The 19,582-nt window shown below is 36.0% G+C and overlaps 1 protein-coding gene across 4 annotated transcripts in view; it reads right to left on the bottom strand.

The window, feature by feature from the left end:
• dlg4a (discs, large homolog 4a) overlaps positions 1-19,582 on the bottom strand; it is a gene marked incomplete at its 5' end in the record, with an annotated part of 163,128 nt that overhangs the window by 12,613 nt on the left and 130,933 nt on the right. For all 4 annotated transcript variants that reach the window (XM_084115411.1, XM_084115410.1, XM_084115409.1 and 1 more), the window contains 11 exons: positions 100-147; positions 271-301; positions 2,785-2,827; positions 4,062-4,238; positions 6,538-6,652; positions 9,140-9,242; positions 10,582-10,738; positions 13,513-13,651; positions 13,832-13,976; positions 14,386-14,522; positions 14,896-15,065. In XM_084115411.1, coding sequence (XP_083971537.1) covers positions 100-147; positions 271-301; positions 2,785-2,827; positions 4,062-4,238; positions 6,538-6,652; positions 9,140-9,242; positions 10,582-10,738; positions 13,513-13,651; positions 13,832-13,976; positions 14,386-14,522; positions 14,896-15,065 — 1,265 coding nt within the window. The remainder of the gene's footprint in view (positions 1-99; positions 148-270; positions 302-2,784; positions 2,828-4,061; positions 4,239-6,537; positions 6,653-9,139; positions 9,243-10,581; positions 10,739-13,512; positions 13,652-13,831; positions 13,977-14,385; positions 14,523-14,895; positions 15,066-19,582) is intronic.

Genomic DNA, 19,582 nt, shown 5'->3' on the forward strand with positions numbered 1-19,582 from the left:
TTAGATGTAATGCTGCCTGCGTACACCGTAGAAAGCAAGGTATCTCACTGGGGTTTGTATCAGAGCCAGTGTATAAATGTCTCAGTTGAGTTATCCAACCTTCCACTTGTGCAACTGTCTCGTAACTCCGTACTGCCTCTTCCCTTCCTGAGAGAAAACAAATACACATACATCAGTTTCTGTTTGCAGTGCATTCAGCAACAAAACATATAAATGTGTATTCAGGGCTATACTGTGCTGTCTATGAGGGAAAAGAAGGTTGTAACTCACCCTGTGAGCCTGTACTGTCTCGACTTCGGTCCTGTCAAAGGGAAAATATAAGGCACAATGCTTATCAAACTGTAATAGACTGTTTCCTACATCAGTTGTAAACATCCAGTTATTGCATCATTTGTCCTGGCTTGAAGAGGTAATAACAGTGTACAAGTGTGTGTGATGCTGCTTCAAGTCCTGTCGGAAATATCGGATTAATGAGATGAGCAGATAAAGTACTTTAGCATACTTTTTATGGAATCTTCGTGCCATCGACAACCTCCAGATCTTCAAATCAAAACTTAAAACTTAAATATATTTACCATGCTCAATAAATAATCTTCAATTCTATTTCTCTGTCTACCACTCTCTCACCTTTATTTTATTTTACATACTTTGCCGAAATGTATATGTTGCTAAAAAGGCTTATATGTGTGTTATGTTCATTATTTGTAGTGTTTGCTTGTTTCCATCTGCTTTTCTGTTTGTTTGCTTGATATAGCCTAATAAGCTGATTGCTTGTTTCTTTTGTCTGTCTACTATTTGTATTATTTTGTGAAGAGACCTTGGGTTCTTGAAAGGCGCTATAAAAAATAAACATATTATTATTATTATTATTATATTATCATTATTATTGGAAACAATATATTTAAAAAATATATATACTTAAGTGTGAATTGAATGTAATGTTTTCAGACACTTGACTGCATTAGATGAAAATGTATTATAGTTTAAATTTACATTAACTGCAATTAGCTGAACATTTTTTTAACTTAAGTAGGACTTAATTCCATCTTTATATGTTGTTTCATAATTTCTATTATTGTCTTATGAAATACACTTAAAATGTACCATCGAATGCCATAAATGAGAAGCATTTATGGCAAACTAAAATGTACTTTATTGTAATTTTTTCTATTTAAACTTTTAAATCTATTTGTAATTACACATTTGCGATGATAAATGTGCAATGTAAACTTTAAATGTAATATCAAATAACACTACAATAAAAACTATAATCAAGTACTTTACATGTGCTTTAGTATGTCAGTCAACACATCAAAATAAGTGTACTACTTTAAAGCATGACAATAGACTATTAAAACAGTGTTTTAAAATGTACTTTAAAATAAAACTTTTAATTTGACATTATTCATATAAATATGAATATAAAAAAAGTTAAGACATATAAAAAGTTAACAAACATAGTCATGAAAGTTTACTCCCTTAAAGTACTTTTAAGTGGTCTTTTATTTCATTAATATATTATCTGGAAATACAGTGTTTTAAAAATATGATTTTTGTGTATGTATGAGTATTTGTGCACAATAAATGCAATTAAGCACACTTATTTTTCAAAGGTAACCCTGTGACAAAGTGGGGGAAAAATGCATCTGGGAAGCCTAGACTGACATAAACCAGGACCAGTAACATGAGCATGTGATTTTTTAGCGCAATTTTCCACCGGACAAAATTGCGATTGTTAACTCATGATTTCTGTTCTGTCTGTGCGCACCAATCTTGCACTTCTATCTACTCCTCAACCAGACCACCTAGAGACTTCGGGTTTTCGGCATTATGTTAAGGAAGGTCTAATCTCGGGAACGCACAAAAAAAATCCAGGAAAAGATTTACTATCTCTTAGTGTTGTGATCCCATGAGGTGAGAAAATTGCGCTAAAACACTCACCGAGTTTTTATTACTTGTTTTTGTATGCAAATGTAATTTTAGGAGCTCTACATATGAATATCACCACAATGCCATAATTGCAAGTGGGAAAAAAATGTTTTAATGCTAAAATACACAGGCAAAACATCAATGTCATGCTTAAAGGGATAGTTCACCCAAAAATGAAAATGCTGTCATCATTTACTCTTCCCCAAACCTGTATGACTTTCTTTCTTCTGCTGAACACAAAAGAAGATATTTTAAAGAAGGTTGGTAATTAAACAGTTGCTGGTCCCCATTGACTTCCATAGTATTTTTTTTTCCTACTATGGAAGTCAATGGGGGGTCCATTAGTCGTTTGGTTACCGACTTTCTTCAAAATATCTTCTTTTGTGTTCAGCAGAAGAAAGAAATTCATACAGGTTTGGGGAAGAGTAAATGATGACAGCATTTTCATTTTTGGGTGAACTATCCCTTTAATGCACACCATTTGCTGTGTTTGCATTGGCTCTAAAAAGCTACCTGTCTTCCGGAGAGTGAAAGAGAGGAAAAAGATAAGCTTAAAATATGAACTTCCCGAGGAAACCCCCAGAACAGTCTGCATGTGTGCAGTGATCTGTGTGTGCAGGCAGCACAAGCTCACAATGCCCAGGAGTTTCAATGCTTTCATTAAACAACTCATTGATAGACTCCCATGAGCTGCAAACACACACCACTGCTAGCCTAAACCCATCAGAACCCATTACAGAGCAGGAAAACACATGTCACAGGAGAAGAGACCAATGTTTCTGGAGTAATTTAAAGAAAAAATGACTGCATGGGATGAACTGCAAACAGCTGTTTGTGTTTTTGCATGGAGCTTACCCTTTCTTGTGACTTCAAGCGCGACCACTCTTTTCTCTCAACCCTGGAAGAGAGAGTGGTTGAATGAATGACACAAGATAAATAAAAATAGGATAAGGAACAGTGAGGGGGAATTCTCTAAGAAGGAATTATGCACATCTGATGCTGTTGTTTATTCCCACATGCAAATGCAATTATGCAAATGGTGCAACCCCCCACCCCCCACCCCCCAACCACACACAAAATAGCAATTCACTATCTTCTGAGAGCTAGGTTTTTGAGAAGACTGCCATGATCTGGCATACTTTATCGAGACCGAACAGCTGATATTGGGGAAAAACAGCACTCTTTCTTGCTTGTATGATATTGCTGAACTATTGAATATCAAAAATGACTTTTTTTTGCCACAATATCCTTAATTTTGAGGACATTCTAACTGCATTCTTGACTCTCAATGTGTGTTTCTGTTTGCTTTTTGCAAAGTGAGTGACAATCTCGATGAACACAATGTTAAAACAACAGTTACACAGCTGAAATAGCACATGCAAAAATGGCACCCCTTTTTTAGTGAATTTGTCCAAAGCGAGATTAAAGCCATAAAACATTAATGTGAGACTCGTATGATAAAATCTCTTATTTCTGTCACGGCAATGTCAAGCTGGTAATCTTGAATGCTTTCGCTTGATTCGCATAAGAATAACGAAAAGTGTTCTTTACATAGAATGTTATAGATTTCCATTTCTTTTAAATGCTGTTCTTTTAAACTTTCTATTCATCAAAGAATCCTGTTAAAAATGTATCATGGTTTCCACAAAAATATGAAGCAGCTCAACTGTTTTTAACATTGATAATAATCAGAAATGTTTCTTGAGCATCAAATCCGCATATTAGACTGATCTCTGAAGGATCATGTGACACTGAAGACTGGAGTAATGATGCTGAAAATACAGCTTTGATCACAGGAATAAATTATGAGACTTCATTAAAAAATCTTACTAACACCAAACTAATTTTCACTTTTATAATCTAAGGGAGGAGTGAAAATGATTGGTTTTAACATTTCACATGTTGTTGATAGAGCTTCAGTTAAGTATTTATCACAGAAATGTCTTTTAAAATGACTATTTTAGGGTTCGGGCTGTGTGCGGATAAATGCTTCTAGAGCACGTCCTTGTAATCGTTTGTGAATATTATTTTGTTCAAGGACAACAGAGGAGATAACACACACACACACACACACACACACACACCCACACACACACACACACACACACACACACACACACACACACACACACCTCCTCTTGCTGGGGATGAAGCCGACCTCCTCCTCGTCCCCCTGAGGACTGACTCTGCAGGCCTGCCACCACTCCTCATCTCCACAGTCCAAAACATGCAGCACATCTCCAAACCTAAAGCCCACGGCCTGACTCAGGAAACCACAGTCTGCGGTCTTATCATAGTCAAACAGAGCCCTGCCGAGAGAGAGAGAGAGAGAGAGAGAGAGAGAGAGACATAAGTCACAGAGAAAAGAGAGGATAAAGGAGGACAGTTACAGACAGAAGGACTGAAAAGGAGGAACATCAAAGGAAAATTAAAGGGATGGTTCGGAGTAAAATCAACCTAGGGTCCTTTGCACCATGACCTCGAGCCAAACACCCCCAGAAGCCTTTATTCCCTTGGTTGAACATTATTAAAGTTAGAGCTTATTTAGAGAGATCAGCCGGATGGCTTAGTGCAGGCGCTAATGGATCCAAGGCTGTATCTCGTAAATTACCCCTCTAATAATGCCCAGAATGGTACCAAACTTCTACAGTCGTACAAATAGGTTCTGTACTCATAAAACGAGGCATTGGAAAGTTTGTGAGTACATCAGGAGTTTATTTAAATAACACTTGCCTGACGGCTAATGCTATCGCTAACCCGGACGTCGACGTCACTAGTTCAGTGATTTGGGAAAAGCCTGTAAAAGTCCTGGCAGAAAGCGATGCGTAAGGATGTAGTGTAACGACGCACAGTTCCAGGAATGCACTAATATTTTGTTGGTTGTACCAGTTTGCAACAATTATTAGTTAACACTAAGTTGTTAACACTTCGGAAAAAATAATAATAATTCGTCGTTACACTACATCCTCACGCATCGCTTTCTGCCAGGACTTTTACAGGCTTTTCCCAAATCACTGAACTAGTGACGTCGACGTCCGGGTTAGCGGTAGCATTAGCCGTCAGGCAAGTGTTATTTAAATAAACTCCTGATGTACTTACAAACTTTCCAATGCCTCGTTTTATGAGTACAGAACCTATTTGTACAACTGTAGAAGTTTGGTACCATTCTGGGCATTATTAGTGGGGTAATTTACGAGATACAGCCTTGGATCCATTAGCGCCTGCACTAAGCCATCCGGCTGATCTCTCTAAATAAGCTCTAACTTTAATAATGTTCAACCAAGGGGAAAAAGGCTTCTGGGGGTGTTTGGCTCGAGGTCATGGTGCAAAGGACCCTAGGTTGAAATTACTCCGAACCATCCCTTTAAGCATCACAGACCTTATATTTTGTCCTTTTTCATTGTTATTCATTGGTTATGTTCAGAATGGAATACTAGCCCTCTGATTGCTTTCTGCATACTGAGCAGTGTTGCCTATTTTTTAAAGAGTATGTTAAACAGCACTCAGTGTGCAGCAATACACATCTGAAACTATAGAATGCTACACTTCTCATTGCAACTCAAAAATTAACACTTAAATAATGAGAAAGAGATTAAAATAGCAGTATATATCCAGTTCATTTGTCACTCTGGAGAGGGAAGGTGAAGTTGAGTGCAGTGGATTATGGGATACATTTACACAGTGTGCTCAGCTTGTAGAAAAACAAGTGTGCTTAATTATATTGAATGTGTTATTATAGTGCTATTCAAATCTTGAAAGTACACTTAAAGAGAGTCAACTTTCATGACTTTCTTAACACACTTAAGTACACCTTTTAAAAAAGTGCATTTTGTAATATTGTCAAATTAAAAGTTTCACTTTTTTCATTTTAAATCATTATGCTTTAAAGAAGCACACTTATTCTGATGTGTTGACTAACACACTAAAGTATATGTAAAGTACTGGATTATAATTTTAACTTTAGTGTTATTCAATATTACATTTAAAGTTAATATATTTTAAATGCACTAAATTGCAACTTCATCATTATAAATGTGGAATTACAAATATATTTAAATGCTTGACATACGTTTCAGTAAAAATGACATTAAAGTATATTTTAGCTAACCATAAATGATTGTCAGTGCACTTTAATCATATTTCAAAGACAAAAGAAGTAATTATAAAATTACATGTAGAGATGTACTTAAGTCCTACTGAAGTGGGTCAAAGTTCAGATAACTGCATTTAATATAAATCATTTTATGTAAATAATGTAAAACAAAATGTACCGGTATAAAACATTTTACTTTAATTTTAAACATGTTGAAAACTTTACTTTCAGTTTTCACTCAAGTATATTTGATTAAAATATATTATTTCTGTAATTAATACAAGTATGCTAAAGTGAACTTCTTTTTCACAAGGGCATGCATACAAAAAACTGAGCATACTGCACATATTATACATACTGTCGAGGAGTATAGTGGAAAGAGGACAGGAAATGATGCAGAGAAGAGGAAGGTAATGGATTTGGAAATATTGTAAGCCAGATTTGTACATGTGACTCCTTCATTAGTGTGTGCATAATGTAGAGTTGTGGTGTGTGTGTGTGTGTTGTATGTTTACCTGATATAAAACCCTCGTTTTGGGTTACTTCGTAATGTAGTTGTTCCAGAGCCCATACTGCTGTTCATCAACTGCTCTCTGAGGTCATGAATTTTAGCTTCAAATCGACTGTACTCTGCACAAACAATCACAATATTCCATTTTATCTTAAAACTACAAATTTACAAGGTCACGCTGTAAAGAGTGCACAGTTATTAAGCACATGTTATTAATTTTGCTGAACATCTTATTTCCTCATCAGCTCTTTGAATCAATGACGGTTTATTGAATCCTGCAGACTGACAGTGCCACCTACTGGCCGGAACAGGTAATGAGGGCTTTACAACTGAGGTAAGCTAAAAGAATACATTTATTTGTGCTTTTAAAAAGCAAACAAAATAGAAAAGAGCGCAGGGTGGCTAGGCCTGTTTTTAAAAGTTGAGCTTTTGACTTGACAAGGCGCAACGGTCAAAGACCTCTGTTTACATCATCGAAAGCAACCTTTTCTGTTTTCATCTCCACTAGGCCAGGGCAAACCCAGTGCAAGAATTTATCTTAAAAACTATATTATTTGATGTTTATAACATGAGTGCATCTTCAAAAAAAGATCAGTGGTTTCGACAATAATAAAGGGCTTAAGCCACTAAAGTAACTACTCATCAATATTAGATTACAAGAGCACAATACGTCTGTTGTTGTTGTTTTCTGAGCTATTCTGAGATGTCTCTGAAGTGTGTGTGTGGTATTTTGCTTCATATTTAATAGCGCTCCATTATGATACTGTTGATGAGGAGCTTAATATGATCATTATTCGCTAATGCGCGTCATACCTGAGCGTGGCTGATTTGACTCCTCCCCTCATCAAGACCATTGTTTACACAGATATACACATTAAAACATTCATTATCGGCGGTGCTATGCAAATGTCTGACGGGGCTCGAGCCCCAGAAAGCCTAGCGCTGTCACTGACGGTAGTGTATACAGTGGCCCCAAAAACTATTTGAGACTTCAGCCACAAATAAAAAATGTATAAACATATAGTGTATGCATTATATAGCAAAATATCGAAACAAGAGCCGATTATTTTAAAGAAATATAGCACAAACACACGTGTTTTCAAGTTCCTATAAGATTAACTGTAAACTGTCCATTAACATTTTATTTATTTTATTTTTTAACCTGTATTAAGTGCGTGTGACCATTGAGTGTGTAACACTCAGTGTGTGTGTGTGGTTCAGGTATACCCTAAGTTATGTGGAGGACAGCTTATAAATCATATTAAATAATGTTTTTTGAAAATGCAGAAGGTTTTCTTATGGAAGTTTTTTCCTAACATAATTAAAATTAAAATTAAAATGCTTAAAAAGATCAAATAATAAATCAAAGTCTCAAAACAACTGTTCAAATGATAAATCAAATGGTCAAAATATTAAATAATAAATCAAACTCTCAAAATGGCTGCACAAATGATAAATCAAATGCAATTTCATTTCCTCATTCGGATTTGATTTGTAATTTTCATTATCAACCCAGTATAAACCTGTCATAATTAAATCTATAAGTCAATGCTCAAATCATAAATCAAATGCTCAAATTATAAATCAAATGCTCAAACGCACATCGAAAATGGCAAATCAAATGCTCAAACGCACATCGCAAATGATAAATCAAATGCTCAAACGGAAGCCGGAAATGATAAATCAAATGCAAATGAGGAACGTCAATAAAGTAGCGTGGGCGGAGTTTTGAGACAGAACAGCCATATTTTTCAAGAGGTACTTGAAAAGTGCTTGAATTATTAAAAATAGGGATGCATCGATGCCGAGCTCATGTACTCGTATGCGTGAAAATGCTCCGATACCAACAACCGATAGGCCTACCAGGCAGCGTTGCTGTGGTGCGCGAGCTGATAAGAGAAAAACGCGCAGTGGATTGAGCGCGCACCGGCACAGATGTGCGAGCTGGTCGAGCACATCCCTTTAAACATACATCAGTGGAAAGTTTTGTAGTTCAGTCGAATGTCAATGGCAAATGATTGGCAAAAATATGGCTGTTTTCAAGGGTTTTCCAGGACTTAAATTTCAAAAAGTCAAATTCAAGTACTTAAAGCACTTTAAGCACCTTGTACGAACCCTGTTTATATACAAAAAAATCGATGTCGTCGATGAGGTAAACACAGTAACGTACACAGATAGCGGCTGAGGTACCCCAAAACTCCGCCCATGCTACTTTATTGATATTCCTCATTTGCATTTGATTTAGCCTATCATTTCCGGCTTCCGTTTGAGCATTTGATTTATAATTTGCGATGTGCGTTTGAGCATTTGATTTATAATTTGTGCAGCCATTTTGAGAGTTTGATTTATTATTTAATATTTTGACCATTTGATTTATCATTTAAACAGTTGTTTTGAGACCTTGATTTATTATTTGATCTTTTTAAGCATTTTAATTTTAATTTTAATTATGTTAGGAAAAAACTTCCATATTTTCTGTGATGGGTCGGTTTAGTGCAAGGGAATATAATATACAGTTTGTACAGTATAAAATCATTATGTCTAAGGAAAGTCCCTATAAAACATGGAAACCCAACATGTGTGTGTGTGTGTGTGTGTGTTCTGACCTTCTGGCCTGTACTGAGCGATGATGGTTACAGTCTGTCCTGCATTCTTCAAGGCAGCCGCTGCTTGTTCATGTGTAGCGACCCGGAGATCCACTCCATTCACCTGAGAAACACATCATGTCATTATATGATAGGGTGACCATACGTCCTGTTTAACCAGGACATGTCTGGCCAGGATTTCGAGATCGCCCAAAATGTCCGGGATTCGGCTTTTGCTTTCTACAGTCACCATTCATTATGTTTACATTATTACATTATTTGACACTGACACGTACGTGACAGCTTTGCAGGTCATGCATTCTGCTTCACACGGATCCCGATCGAGACGAAAACAGGAATTTTCTTAGCAATGCTAAAACGCACATTAACCGATCACTTGTTTAACGTTCATGTAAACACTACATTCAGATTCACCAATCGGAATGAATTCAGTCCTACTGAATCAAAAGGTGTGCATGTAAACAAAATGAATATGGCGACGAGAAAGCAAAAGCCGTATCCCGGATATTTTGGGCGATCTCGAAATCACGGCCGGACATGTCCTGGAATATGGTCACCCTATTATATGTCACATCTCACAGTCTTATTAACACATTACTGCTAAACCACTCTTCAACAAGACACAGCAGAAGTGCACTGTTATCAATACTGCAATACAAATATCAACAATAACTTTTCTTTATTGCTGTGAATATTAGACTCTTACCAAATTTAATTTCGATATATTTGCATTTGCAGATCCCTGTATGCTGGCATGAACTAATCCAAACAGCTTTATAATAATAATAAAAATATTATGACAATCAGCATATTTAGCAATAAAATAAAAATTTACAATATGGGAGTCTAAAATGACTTCCACAAATACACACTACTGTTGGAAAGTTTGAGTCGGTAAGATTTTAAATGACTCTTTTTGATAAAAAAAAAAAAAAAGTCAAAATGGTAATATTGTGAAACATTATTAATGAAACATTATTAATTTAAAGTGTTTCCAATTTGAATATATTTGAACATTTCTGTCTTTTAATATGGCATATTAATATTATGATGATAAGCATACTCAGCATTATAATAAATATGTACAATATTGATGTATAGGATTTTTTCAAAGAGCATTTGTTACACTATGCACTTCATCTTTGATTGTCAGGTGTATATTTATGATACATGGGCAGAGATGAATGCACTCTCCATTAAAACATACAGAATGTACGTATAGTTAATCATTAAACATATTGATCCGCCATCATGTCCAGCATTAGCTGCAGTTGTCAGGCACATCATGGTATTTTCTGTACTGTAATTCTAGATTCAGAACATGTGATTTGACTGCAGCTGCTGCTCAAATCCCCAAAATGCAAAAGGATGGTGTGAAAATCCTGTCATATTATAGAGATTATGTTGTTGATACATGAGTACGTGTGTGTGTGTGTTCTCACACTCAAGATTTGATCTCCCTTGCGCAGTTCTCCGCTCAGGTCCGCAGGGCCTCCCGCCAGGATGAAAGAGATGAATATTCCCTCGCCATCCTCTCCTCCAACAATATTAAACCCCAAACCCGTCGATCCTCTATGGATCACAACACGCCTCGGGTCCCTGAGACACACAACAGAAGGGAAAGATATATTACAAAGGAATTCCAGGATAATGGTGATAATCTTTGCCAGTAAAAAACACATTACTTCACATTTGATTTATCCTGTGCTGTCAGCCAGATATGGAAAGTGAATCAATTAATTTTTTTAATGCAAACAAGCTAACATTTATTTTAGGGCTGTGAAAAGATTAATCGCGATTAATCGCATCCAAAATAAAAGTTTGTGTTTACATAATAAATGTGTGTACTGTGTATAATTATTTTGTATATATAAATACACACACTTGCATGTATATATTTAATACATTTAATAGGCTGCCCTTACGAAAAAGAAGTATACATTTTTTTAGTCTATGAAAGTGCACACTGAAGTGTACACTCAGTAAACTACTAGGTTTAGTAGTTTATTCTGCAAGTATACTTGGAAGTTTTCTGTAAGTGAACATAACATTATACTTATAGTTTAATATTCATATAATATTTTTGTTTTGATCCAGAGATTCTGTACTAGAAGATGTGTCATAGCGCCCCCTACCGTATAACAGTGAAAACATGGATGGCTGGAAAATTCAGTCAGTGGTGGGAAAGAGTAAAGTAGAATTAAAGTAAATTCCTATGTGCACTACCAGTGGACTAGCCTACACAAAAATTCAGATACGCAGAATTAGAAACATATCTGTTTTATATCAATATTCTAATCAATGTAAAAAAAGTACATTTAATAGGCTACTTGATAAAAAGAGTTAACACAACTACAAGTCAAGTATACTTTGAATATTTAATTATACTTTTAATTATATCTCGATCAACAAGTAGAGGCCAAATATACTTTGACTTTTCTCTCAGTACAAGTCAAGTAAACTTAAGTGTAATTGTAAGTATATTTCTGAGAAGTATATAAAATGTAGACTGAAAGTATACTTTCTTAAAAGAAGTATACTAATAGAACACTTGAATAAACTTCTTTTTCGTAAGGGTGGCGTGAGTTTAAAAGTTGTTGAATTTAATTTGCAGACATTTTCTTTTTTTCTTTTTGAGAAATATAAAAACCTGTATGTGCATGTTTTGGTATACGGACAAAATTTCAGATCAGATTACTATATGATGAAATGTGCTGTATCATTTAAAACAAAAAAAATACTCCTTTTGTGGTATAAGATTTTGGTCACATCGCCCAGCTATAATTATCTTTATCTGGGAACTGCAAGAAAGTTATCCCATGATTCTTTAGTCCTTTAGTCCGGCATTGAGCAAGCCTGAGGCGAGAGTGGCAGGGAATGAAATTAGATATGATACTTTTTCAGCTCTGATTATGAAGAGAAGCTGTGAAATTCTGCAGAATGGATTTAATGAAGGTATAATGCGTCAGACAGAGCTGATACTACACTCTTATTGTTAGTTTAACTTTAAAGCGTTATCAAATTGATTAAAATATTGGTTCATTATAAATTTTGTGAGTGACAGGTGCTCTATCTGTGGTTGCAGATGAGCACATTATTTAGGAACGTTACAGAAACCCATAAATCATTTATTTAGGCTTTTGTTGTCCATTTTCTGTGTAAAAGTCAGGCCTAGGTGCAAATATGTATATATATATGTATATATATATATATATATATATATATATATATATATATATATATATATATATATATATATATACACACACACATATATACACACACATATATACAGTGCTATGCATAAGTTTAGACACCCATGCTAAAGTTGACTAAAAAGAGGAATAAAAAATCATCTTTTGGAAATTGAACTTAATGCCTTAATTAAAAAAATTAGGAAAAATCCAACCTTTAAGGACACCAATTTTCTTTGTGAATGAATAATGTATCATAAATAAATAAACGTTCTTCCTTAAAATACATGGTGCATAAGTCTAGACACCCCTATGTTAAATTCCCATAGAGGCAGGCAGATTTTTATTTTTAAAGGCCAGTTTCTTCATGGATCCAGGATACTATGCATCCTGATAAAGTTCCCTTGGCCTTTGGAATTAAAATAGCCCCACATCATCACACAGCCTTCACCAAACCTAGAGTTTGGCATGATTTTATTTCAGTTAGCCTAATAGCTGGTTTGATTTGCATTGAGAGATGATCTTATGGAAAGTACTCCATGCCAATCTCTAGGTATGGTGAAGGCTATGTGATGATGTGGGGCTATTTTAATTCCTTTAGTGTCCTTAAAGGTTGGATTTTTCCTAAGGCATTAAGTTTAATTTCCAAAAGATGATTTTTTTATTCCTCTTTTTAGTCAACTTTAGCATGGGTGTCTAAACTTATGCATAGCACTGTATATATATATATATATATATATATATATATATATATATATATATATATATATATATATATATATATATATATAGTGGATCTCATTTGAGGGATTTAGTTTTGATCATAAAGGGCCCTGTGCTTCAGAATTAATATGTTAAGTGAATAATACAATGAACCCTTTGGGATCAAAGCCATCCATGAATGTCACTCAATGGTCACCAGCTTAACCTTTACATTTTTAAACTTTTGGGTATTTATTTGCTCTTAACTTGGAGAAACCAAACAGGAAGGTTTACTGAGGTTTAATAAATTCAAAACACTAAATCTATAAAGACAGTTTGGCAATACAATTTCTGCTGCTGTTTGCATCAAAGCTGTTAATTGAGTTGATTTTTAAACTCCATTCTAAATCCTTCCAATTTATTGTAATGTGCAAGAACTGCTGATTCATTAGCTTGCAGTTTGCCAGACAGCATTACCTGGGTAAGTCATCATCTCCCATTAAGCCATGCAGCACAGGAGAAAAGCGGCTCGGTGAGGTGGGAGTGAGGGCTTGTGGGTAATCCGAGGCCAGGAAGTTTGGATGTCCAAGGTCCGAGTCCATATGCGGAGAGTACGCTGAAGGGTGAACACACACAAAAACAGTTAAAGCTGGATTTACTAATGTTTGCCACTGAATCTTGAAAAGATATTTAAGAGTTTTGCTTGAAAATAAATGAGATATCCTCAAGCACAACTGTTTATTCTCCTGTGTTAAATCTGTGAAATAGTCAGCATTTCTGTGCGCTGTGTACTCACTGCTTGTGAGGTCTGGTGGGTTGTAGTTGTTGGTAAGGTACATGTTATTTGGCTTTGCCACTCTGAGGTAGACGACCTCTGCTGTGTTCTTCAGCGCACCCACCGCATCCTCATGCATCACGTCCTCCAAACACACATTATTCACCTGCAGTTGACATTAGATTTACATTCACGCATTTGGCAGACTTACATTGCATTTCAAGGTACACATTTACATTCTTATCAGTTCTTGCTTTCACTGGGAATCGAACCCATGGCCTTGGCGTTGCGAGCCAACGCTCTACTGTTTGAGCTACAGGACAGCCGCATGGATGCAGAGACTGACGTTATTGAGCAAGTGTGCCTTGTGAAAAAGAAGTGCTCTTAAATGTTTCAAAGTGAACACTACAGATAGATGAATTGACTGCTTTTCTCCTGTACTGCTGTTGTTCCACTTGTGACCAGCAGGTGGCAGCATTGAAGAGCCAGTGACTATGTGATGCTGCTTAAATCAATTACAGTCTATCTTAACACATATATTAGTCCTCATCAATGATGCATATGTGTCGTCTTACCGCCAGTATCTTATCACCAATCTGTAGTCGTCCGTCCTTATGAGCCGCCCCTCCCTCGATGATCTTGGTGACATAAATGCTGTTGTCACCAGGGATGTGCTGGTTACCGACACCACCCGCTATACTAAAGCCTAGCCCTGAGAGAGAAAGATCATTTGTTAAAAAGATGCGCTTGGACACTTTTTTGACAGTTGCAGAACAACTTAATAATGGGTGATAATACTCTAAAATCCTAAATATTATTTGTATTGCTAGCGCTTCTTGTGTTATTGCCTCCTTAAGATGAATCGCTCTGTTGTATTCCTCATTTTCAAGTTGCTTTGGATAAAAGCGTCTGCTAAATGAATAAATGTACATGATAAATAGACCCATAAATATAGAGTATCTGGTAAAGAAAACTTTTGCTTTTGTGTGATGCTGCATCCACCCTTGTACAGTGTCAAACCAAAGATACAGTAACACAATCGTGTAGTGCATCTTTAGTACTCAAATACGTTTTATTGTCCATACCTTTTGGCCCTTTGATGAGCTTGAGTTCGGTGACTTTCTCAGCGATGGGTTTCCTGCGTAATACATAGAGTCTGACGATAGCGCCCGCCTCTTTGAGGGCCTCCACTGCCTGACTGTGGGTCACCTCCCGAACATCAACGTCATTCACAAACAGAATACTGTCATTTACTCTGAGAGAGAGAGAGAGAGAGAGATGGGTAGAAGTAAGGAAAAAGAAGTTATTAAAGGGATATTTCACAGCTGGAAAGATGAATGTGTATTTAAATGGGGTCATTTATGTAGTAGAAATGTGAAATTATTTTAGAAGTTGGTGCCTTCTAGAAAAGCCAGATAATGTATTTTTGGCTCATGTGGATGAAAGACAACAACTCCCAGAATGCACTTGCTTCGCTGCCCTACGAGGACACTCCCAAGCCACACCCACCGGTTACAGAGGGCAGTATCGGGAGAAATGATACAACTAGGCTACTAGTCGACTCGAAACTGGAAAGACGGCATTTTATCGTGAGATCCCCCTATGGGCGGGTTGAAGACATGCGGGACGAGCTCCTCCTACTGGCTGGAATCTCTCGCCTCTGGACTAAAAAGCCTCTGATGCTAAATGACGATATTTGCGTCATCTGAGTTTTTTTTCCAGACACACTATACAGAAATCTCTGGTCTCAGGGGGACATGAGGGAGGGAAGCACGGTCAGTCGAAAATACTACCGGGTTTCTACTGATACAAAGCTTAATGCTAATCGGAGAAGTATCCCTTTAAGGCAGTTTTCCCATCAGAATTCAGAACTCACATGTGTCAGAAGCTGCTGGAGCTCAGCTATAAATGAACCTTTGAACTAACAGCTGTCAAAAAAAGTCACAAAACTTCATTCATTTTCTCCATAGGGACATTGATATTTAAAGATGTCTTATAAAACTTTAAAGAAAGCCCTAGTTTTGCGCTCCGAGGTTGTTAATCAATGGGATATGCTTCTGTTGAAGCTGTCAGCTGCATTATTTCTTTCTTTTTTAAAAAAAATCATGTTTGACAGCCCTTTTTTTATTGTGAAAAACTACATTACCCATGATGCTGTAGAGAAAATTCCACCAATCAGAGAATCATTGCGAACTGTGCCCAAAAAAACTTGCAAAAAAGCTGCCATGATTATACAGTATATATATTTTTTGCAACAAACTGAAAATAAATACTTTTTATAGTCAACAATTCAAAATATCAAATGTATAATTTTATATTTCTCCATTATTTTTAATTGATGTCATTCGCAGTGCTTCATTGGATTGTAGTTTTTCTATCATCAAAACCATTAAGTATACAGTATTGTACCTTTGTCTATTTGTCTGATTTTTTTAAATACTTGTTTTTTGCTTCAAATTCTTGTTTTTTAATCTTGTGATTCACCCCGTAGTTGGTTGGTTTGGTTCATGGCTTACAACGCTAACAAAGACATTTTTCTTCTGGAACAACAGCTAAAAAAACTGTGTGGGCACTAATGCAATTATTTTTACTATTATCAAATTAAACAATGTTATTTTTTTATTTTTTTCCGTTTAGACATGATCTGGCAACACTGGCATACAGAACAACCTCCAGGATCTCATGTGCAAATTAAATTATGTTTAAATTTGACAGTCTAGAGAGATTTTATTCCTTACAGAAGACACAACCATCCGGCAAATACACACAGTGTTTACACAGACTTACTAATGCCACACTCTGAGGCAATAGAAATGTATTTACACAGAAAACAAATGTCTGAAATTTGGCCATTTTGAGATTATCGACATCAGACAATCACCATGTCCGTTGGCTGACTGTCAGAAGCGTTCACTCTCTACTTGATTCAGCTCCAGAATCATATGACAGACTTCTCAAAGTATAAACAAGTTCTGTTTTCAACTGGTTTCAGAATGTTTTGTCTTTCTGCCGAAAACTGAAAACTTTTTCAGCGGCTGAAACTCTGGCAGTTTAAGGGCCTTATCTTACACCCGACAATGCAGCGCCAAGTGCAATGCAAGTGTTTTTTGCTAGTTTCAGCCCGACGCAGTTATCATTTTCACGTCCTGCGCCACGTTGTTTAAATAGCAAATGCATTTGTGCCCATTTGTGTGCCCATGGGCTGCTGGTCTGAAAACGAGGTGTGTTCTGGTGCATTGTTGGTGCGTTGCTATTTTGAGGCAACAGTAATAGACTGAGCCATTGACCAACTGAAACCTGGTCTAAAGTCAATGCCGTAATATTATTATTTTTTGTTATTTAAAGAGCTCGTTAGTAATGTGCGCCTACAGTATAGGCGGGTCCACAACGCACGTACACTTTGCTTATTAAACACACAGGGATGCACAGCAGCACACAAACATGCCAAATATTTAAAATAAAAAGATTACAATGTAAAAGATTATTATTGTGTACACAAAGATATGGTGGAATCCGGCTTGTGGTCTGCTTGCACACTTTTACCTCGTGCACGAGCAGTTCTGTTTGATAGGAGATATCCAGATATCCTTTGGAGATATCCAGATATCGGATATCAGTCCTTCCACTATCAAATTGCGTCATGTAAATCCGCCATGGCGTGAGCGCCGTAAATCCCAAAACACACCCATTACTCATAAAGAGAATAGGGACGACACTTTTAGACCATGCGCCGGGCGCGCCGACCATTTTCCCCATCGTAAACTAGCAAAAGTGGATTCGGACACGCCCTAGTGAACTTGCGCTTTGCACTTTAGACCATGCGTTTAGAACGGTAAAATTATCGATAATTTTTTTTTTTTTTTAATCATATTTTTAAAAAATGAGTATCATCAAGTATGATACATCAGCAGTTTATTTGTTAATCTCTCAATCATTGTATTGCATGTTGGCCATATAAAGATCAGCATCTGCACCAAATTGCATATTTTTGCTCAGTTTGGGCTTCTGAATAATATAGAGCTGTTTTTTCCTTCGAGTATGAGCTTCATATTCTTACTATATGAGCCAAAAAACCTGATGTATCAAATGTGACAAAAAACAAACAAACATGGAAACTTTAACAAAAAAAAATGTGTATAAAGGTTCAATACACTGGACTAAAGTACAGTAGACTGCTATTTTTTCAAGCAGAGCATTTTTTTCACAGAGCTCAACACCATCTGACAAAAGACATTTCACTGAAACTGACAACTCGACAAAACACCACAGATATTCCTTAGCTTTCAGAAGTGCAAATGCAGCAGTAGCTGTGCTGTCATCCAGAAACATACAGAGAGAGAGAGGGGAAAATAAGTGCCGTCGGGATGACTGACTGTCAATAGACCTTTCTGGAAATATCTGCCCATAAATATTCATAATTAAGCACACTCATTAATACTGACCACCAAGTAAGATAGTAGAAAACAGAATAGATGCTTCATTTTTTCCTGTCCGTTTAGTCAGATCTCTCATGCATTTCATTAACTGATTTAATGTTGAATTCCAATCTATTTGAATCTACCAAAGTGAGCTTTATACCTTAAAATGTACTGATAACCAATATAATACTACAGGCGGTACAGTAGAAAGCCACAGGATGAATCAGAGTTCACCATAAGTGGCCTATCCATAAAATATGACCAATAGTTGAAGATCGCTGGTGAACATAGCCATACACACACAGGCAGAACACCATCAGGATACTATAATGCAATGAACTTTAACTAAATAACAGAATATGGAACACAAAACAATGTAGATTACTGATTACAAAAATAATAATAATAAAAAAAGATTTAAAGAAAATCATCATGCAGGGACTTCTGTTAATGTCCTTTTACTGTTTTTCACCATTAAATATGGTAATTCATTGTATTTACTTGCAATTTTTTCTTTTATTTTAGAGCAAAAATTACTTATAATGTGAGTTTTAAAGTTAAAGCAACCCATTTTCACCGTTCACCATTTTCATATGATAAAGTAACTTACTATAGCATTTTTAAGCATTTAATTTTTCTGTAATTTTTAAAAAAAATCTTAAAACATATTAGTTTCCGTTTTCTGTGAAACACAAAAGGAAATACGAGGCAGAATGTTTATGTAAATTTAAAAGTAATACGTTACTTTAATAGTTACTTGAAAAAAATTGTCTGATTACTTGCACTGTTACCCCAACCCTGTTAGTCAATACATCACTCATGTGTTTATTTGATTATAATTTAAATAACATTTAAATAATTGATTTGCCTATACTATGCAAATACTTGAATGCTTCATGAGAATGAAGATACACTTTAACTGAAAAATAAAGAGTATTCTCATTCAACTGTAAAATTACACTGTGGGGAGAAAAATGTTTCTGTCTTTCCAAACTACAGTCCGTTTGCTCCCAGCACATCAGTAATGAAGAACAGGAGAGCACAGCGTTAAACAGCTGACAGTCCATCAGCTTTGACAGTGTGTGTTTGCCTCAAGCTGTGCGGTTAATAGTTCTCTCATCATTAACTAACCAACATGTCGATACAAAAAAATCATTATTCACTGAGTCTTCACCTCCACTGAGCTGTTAACCAATCGTTCACACTGCTCTGTTAATCGGATCACTGAGGGCGAGGAAATAATGACAGAATTTTCATTTTTGGGTGAACTTTAAGAAAGTTACTACTCTCAAACTGCTATTTCTGTCTATCTCTTCTCTTTCTCTGCCTCTCTCTCTCTTTCTCGCTTCTGTGC

The sequence above is a fragment of the Abramis brama genome (assembly GCF_963993115.1).
Source record: "Abramis brama genome assembly, chromosome: 5".
NCBI lineage: Eukaryota > Metazoa > Chordata > Actinopteri > Cypriniformes > Leuciscidae > Abramis > Abramis brama.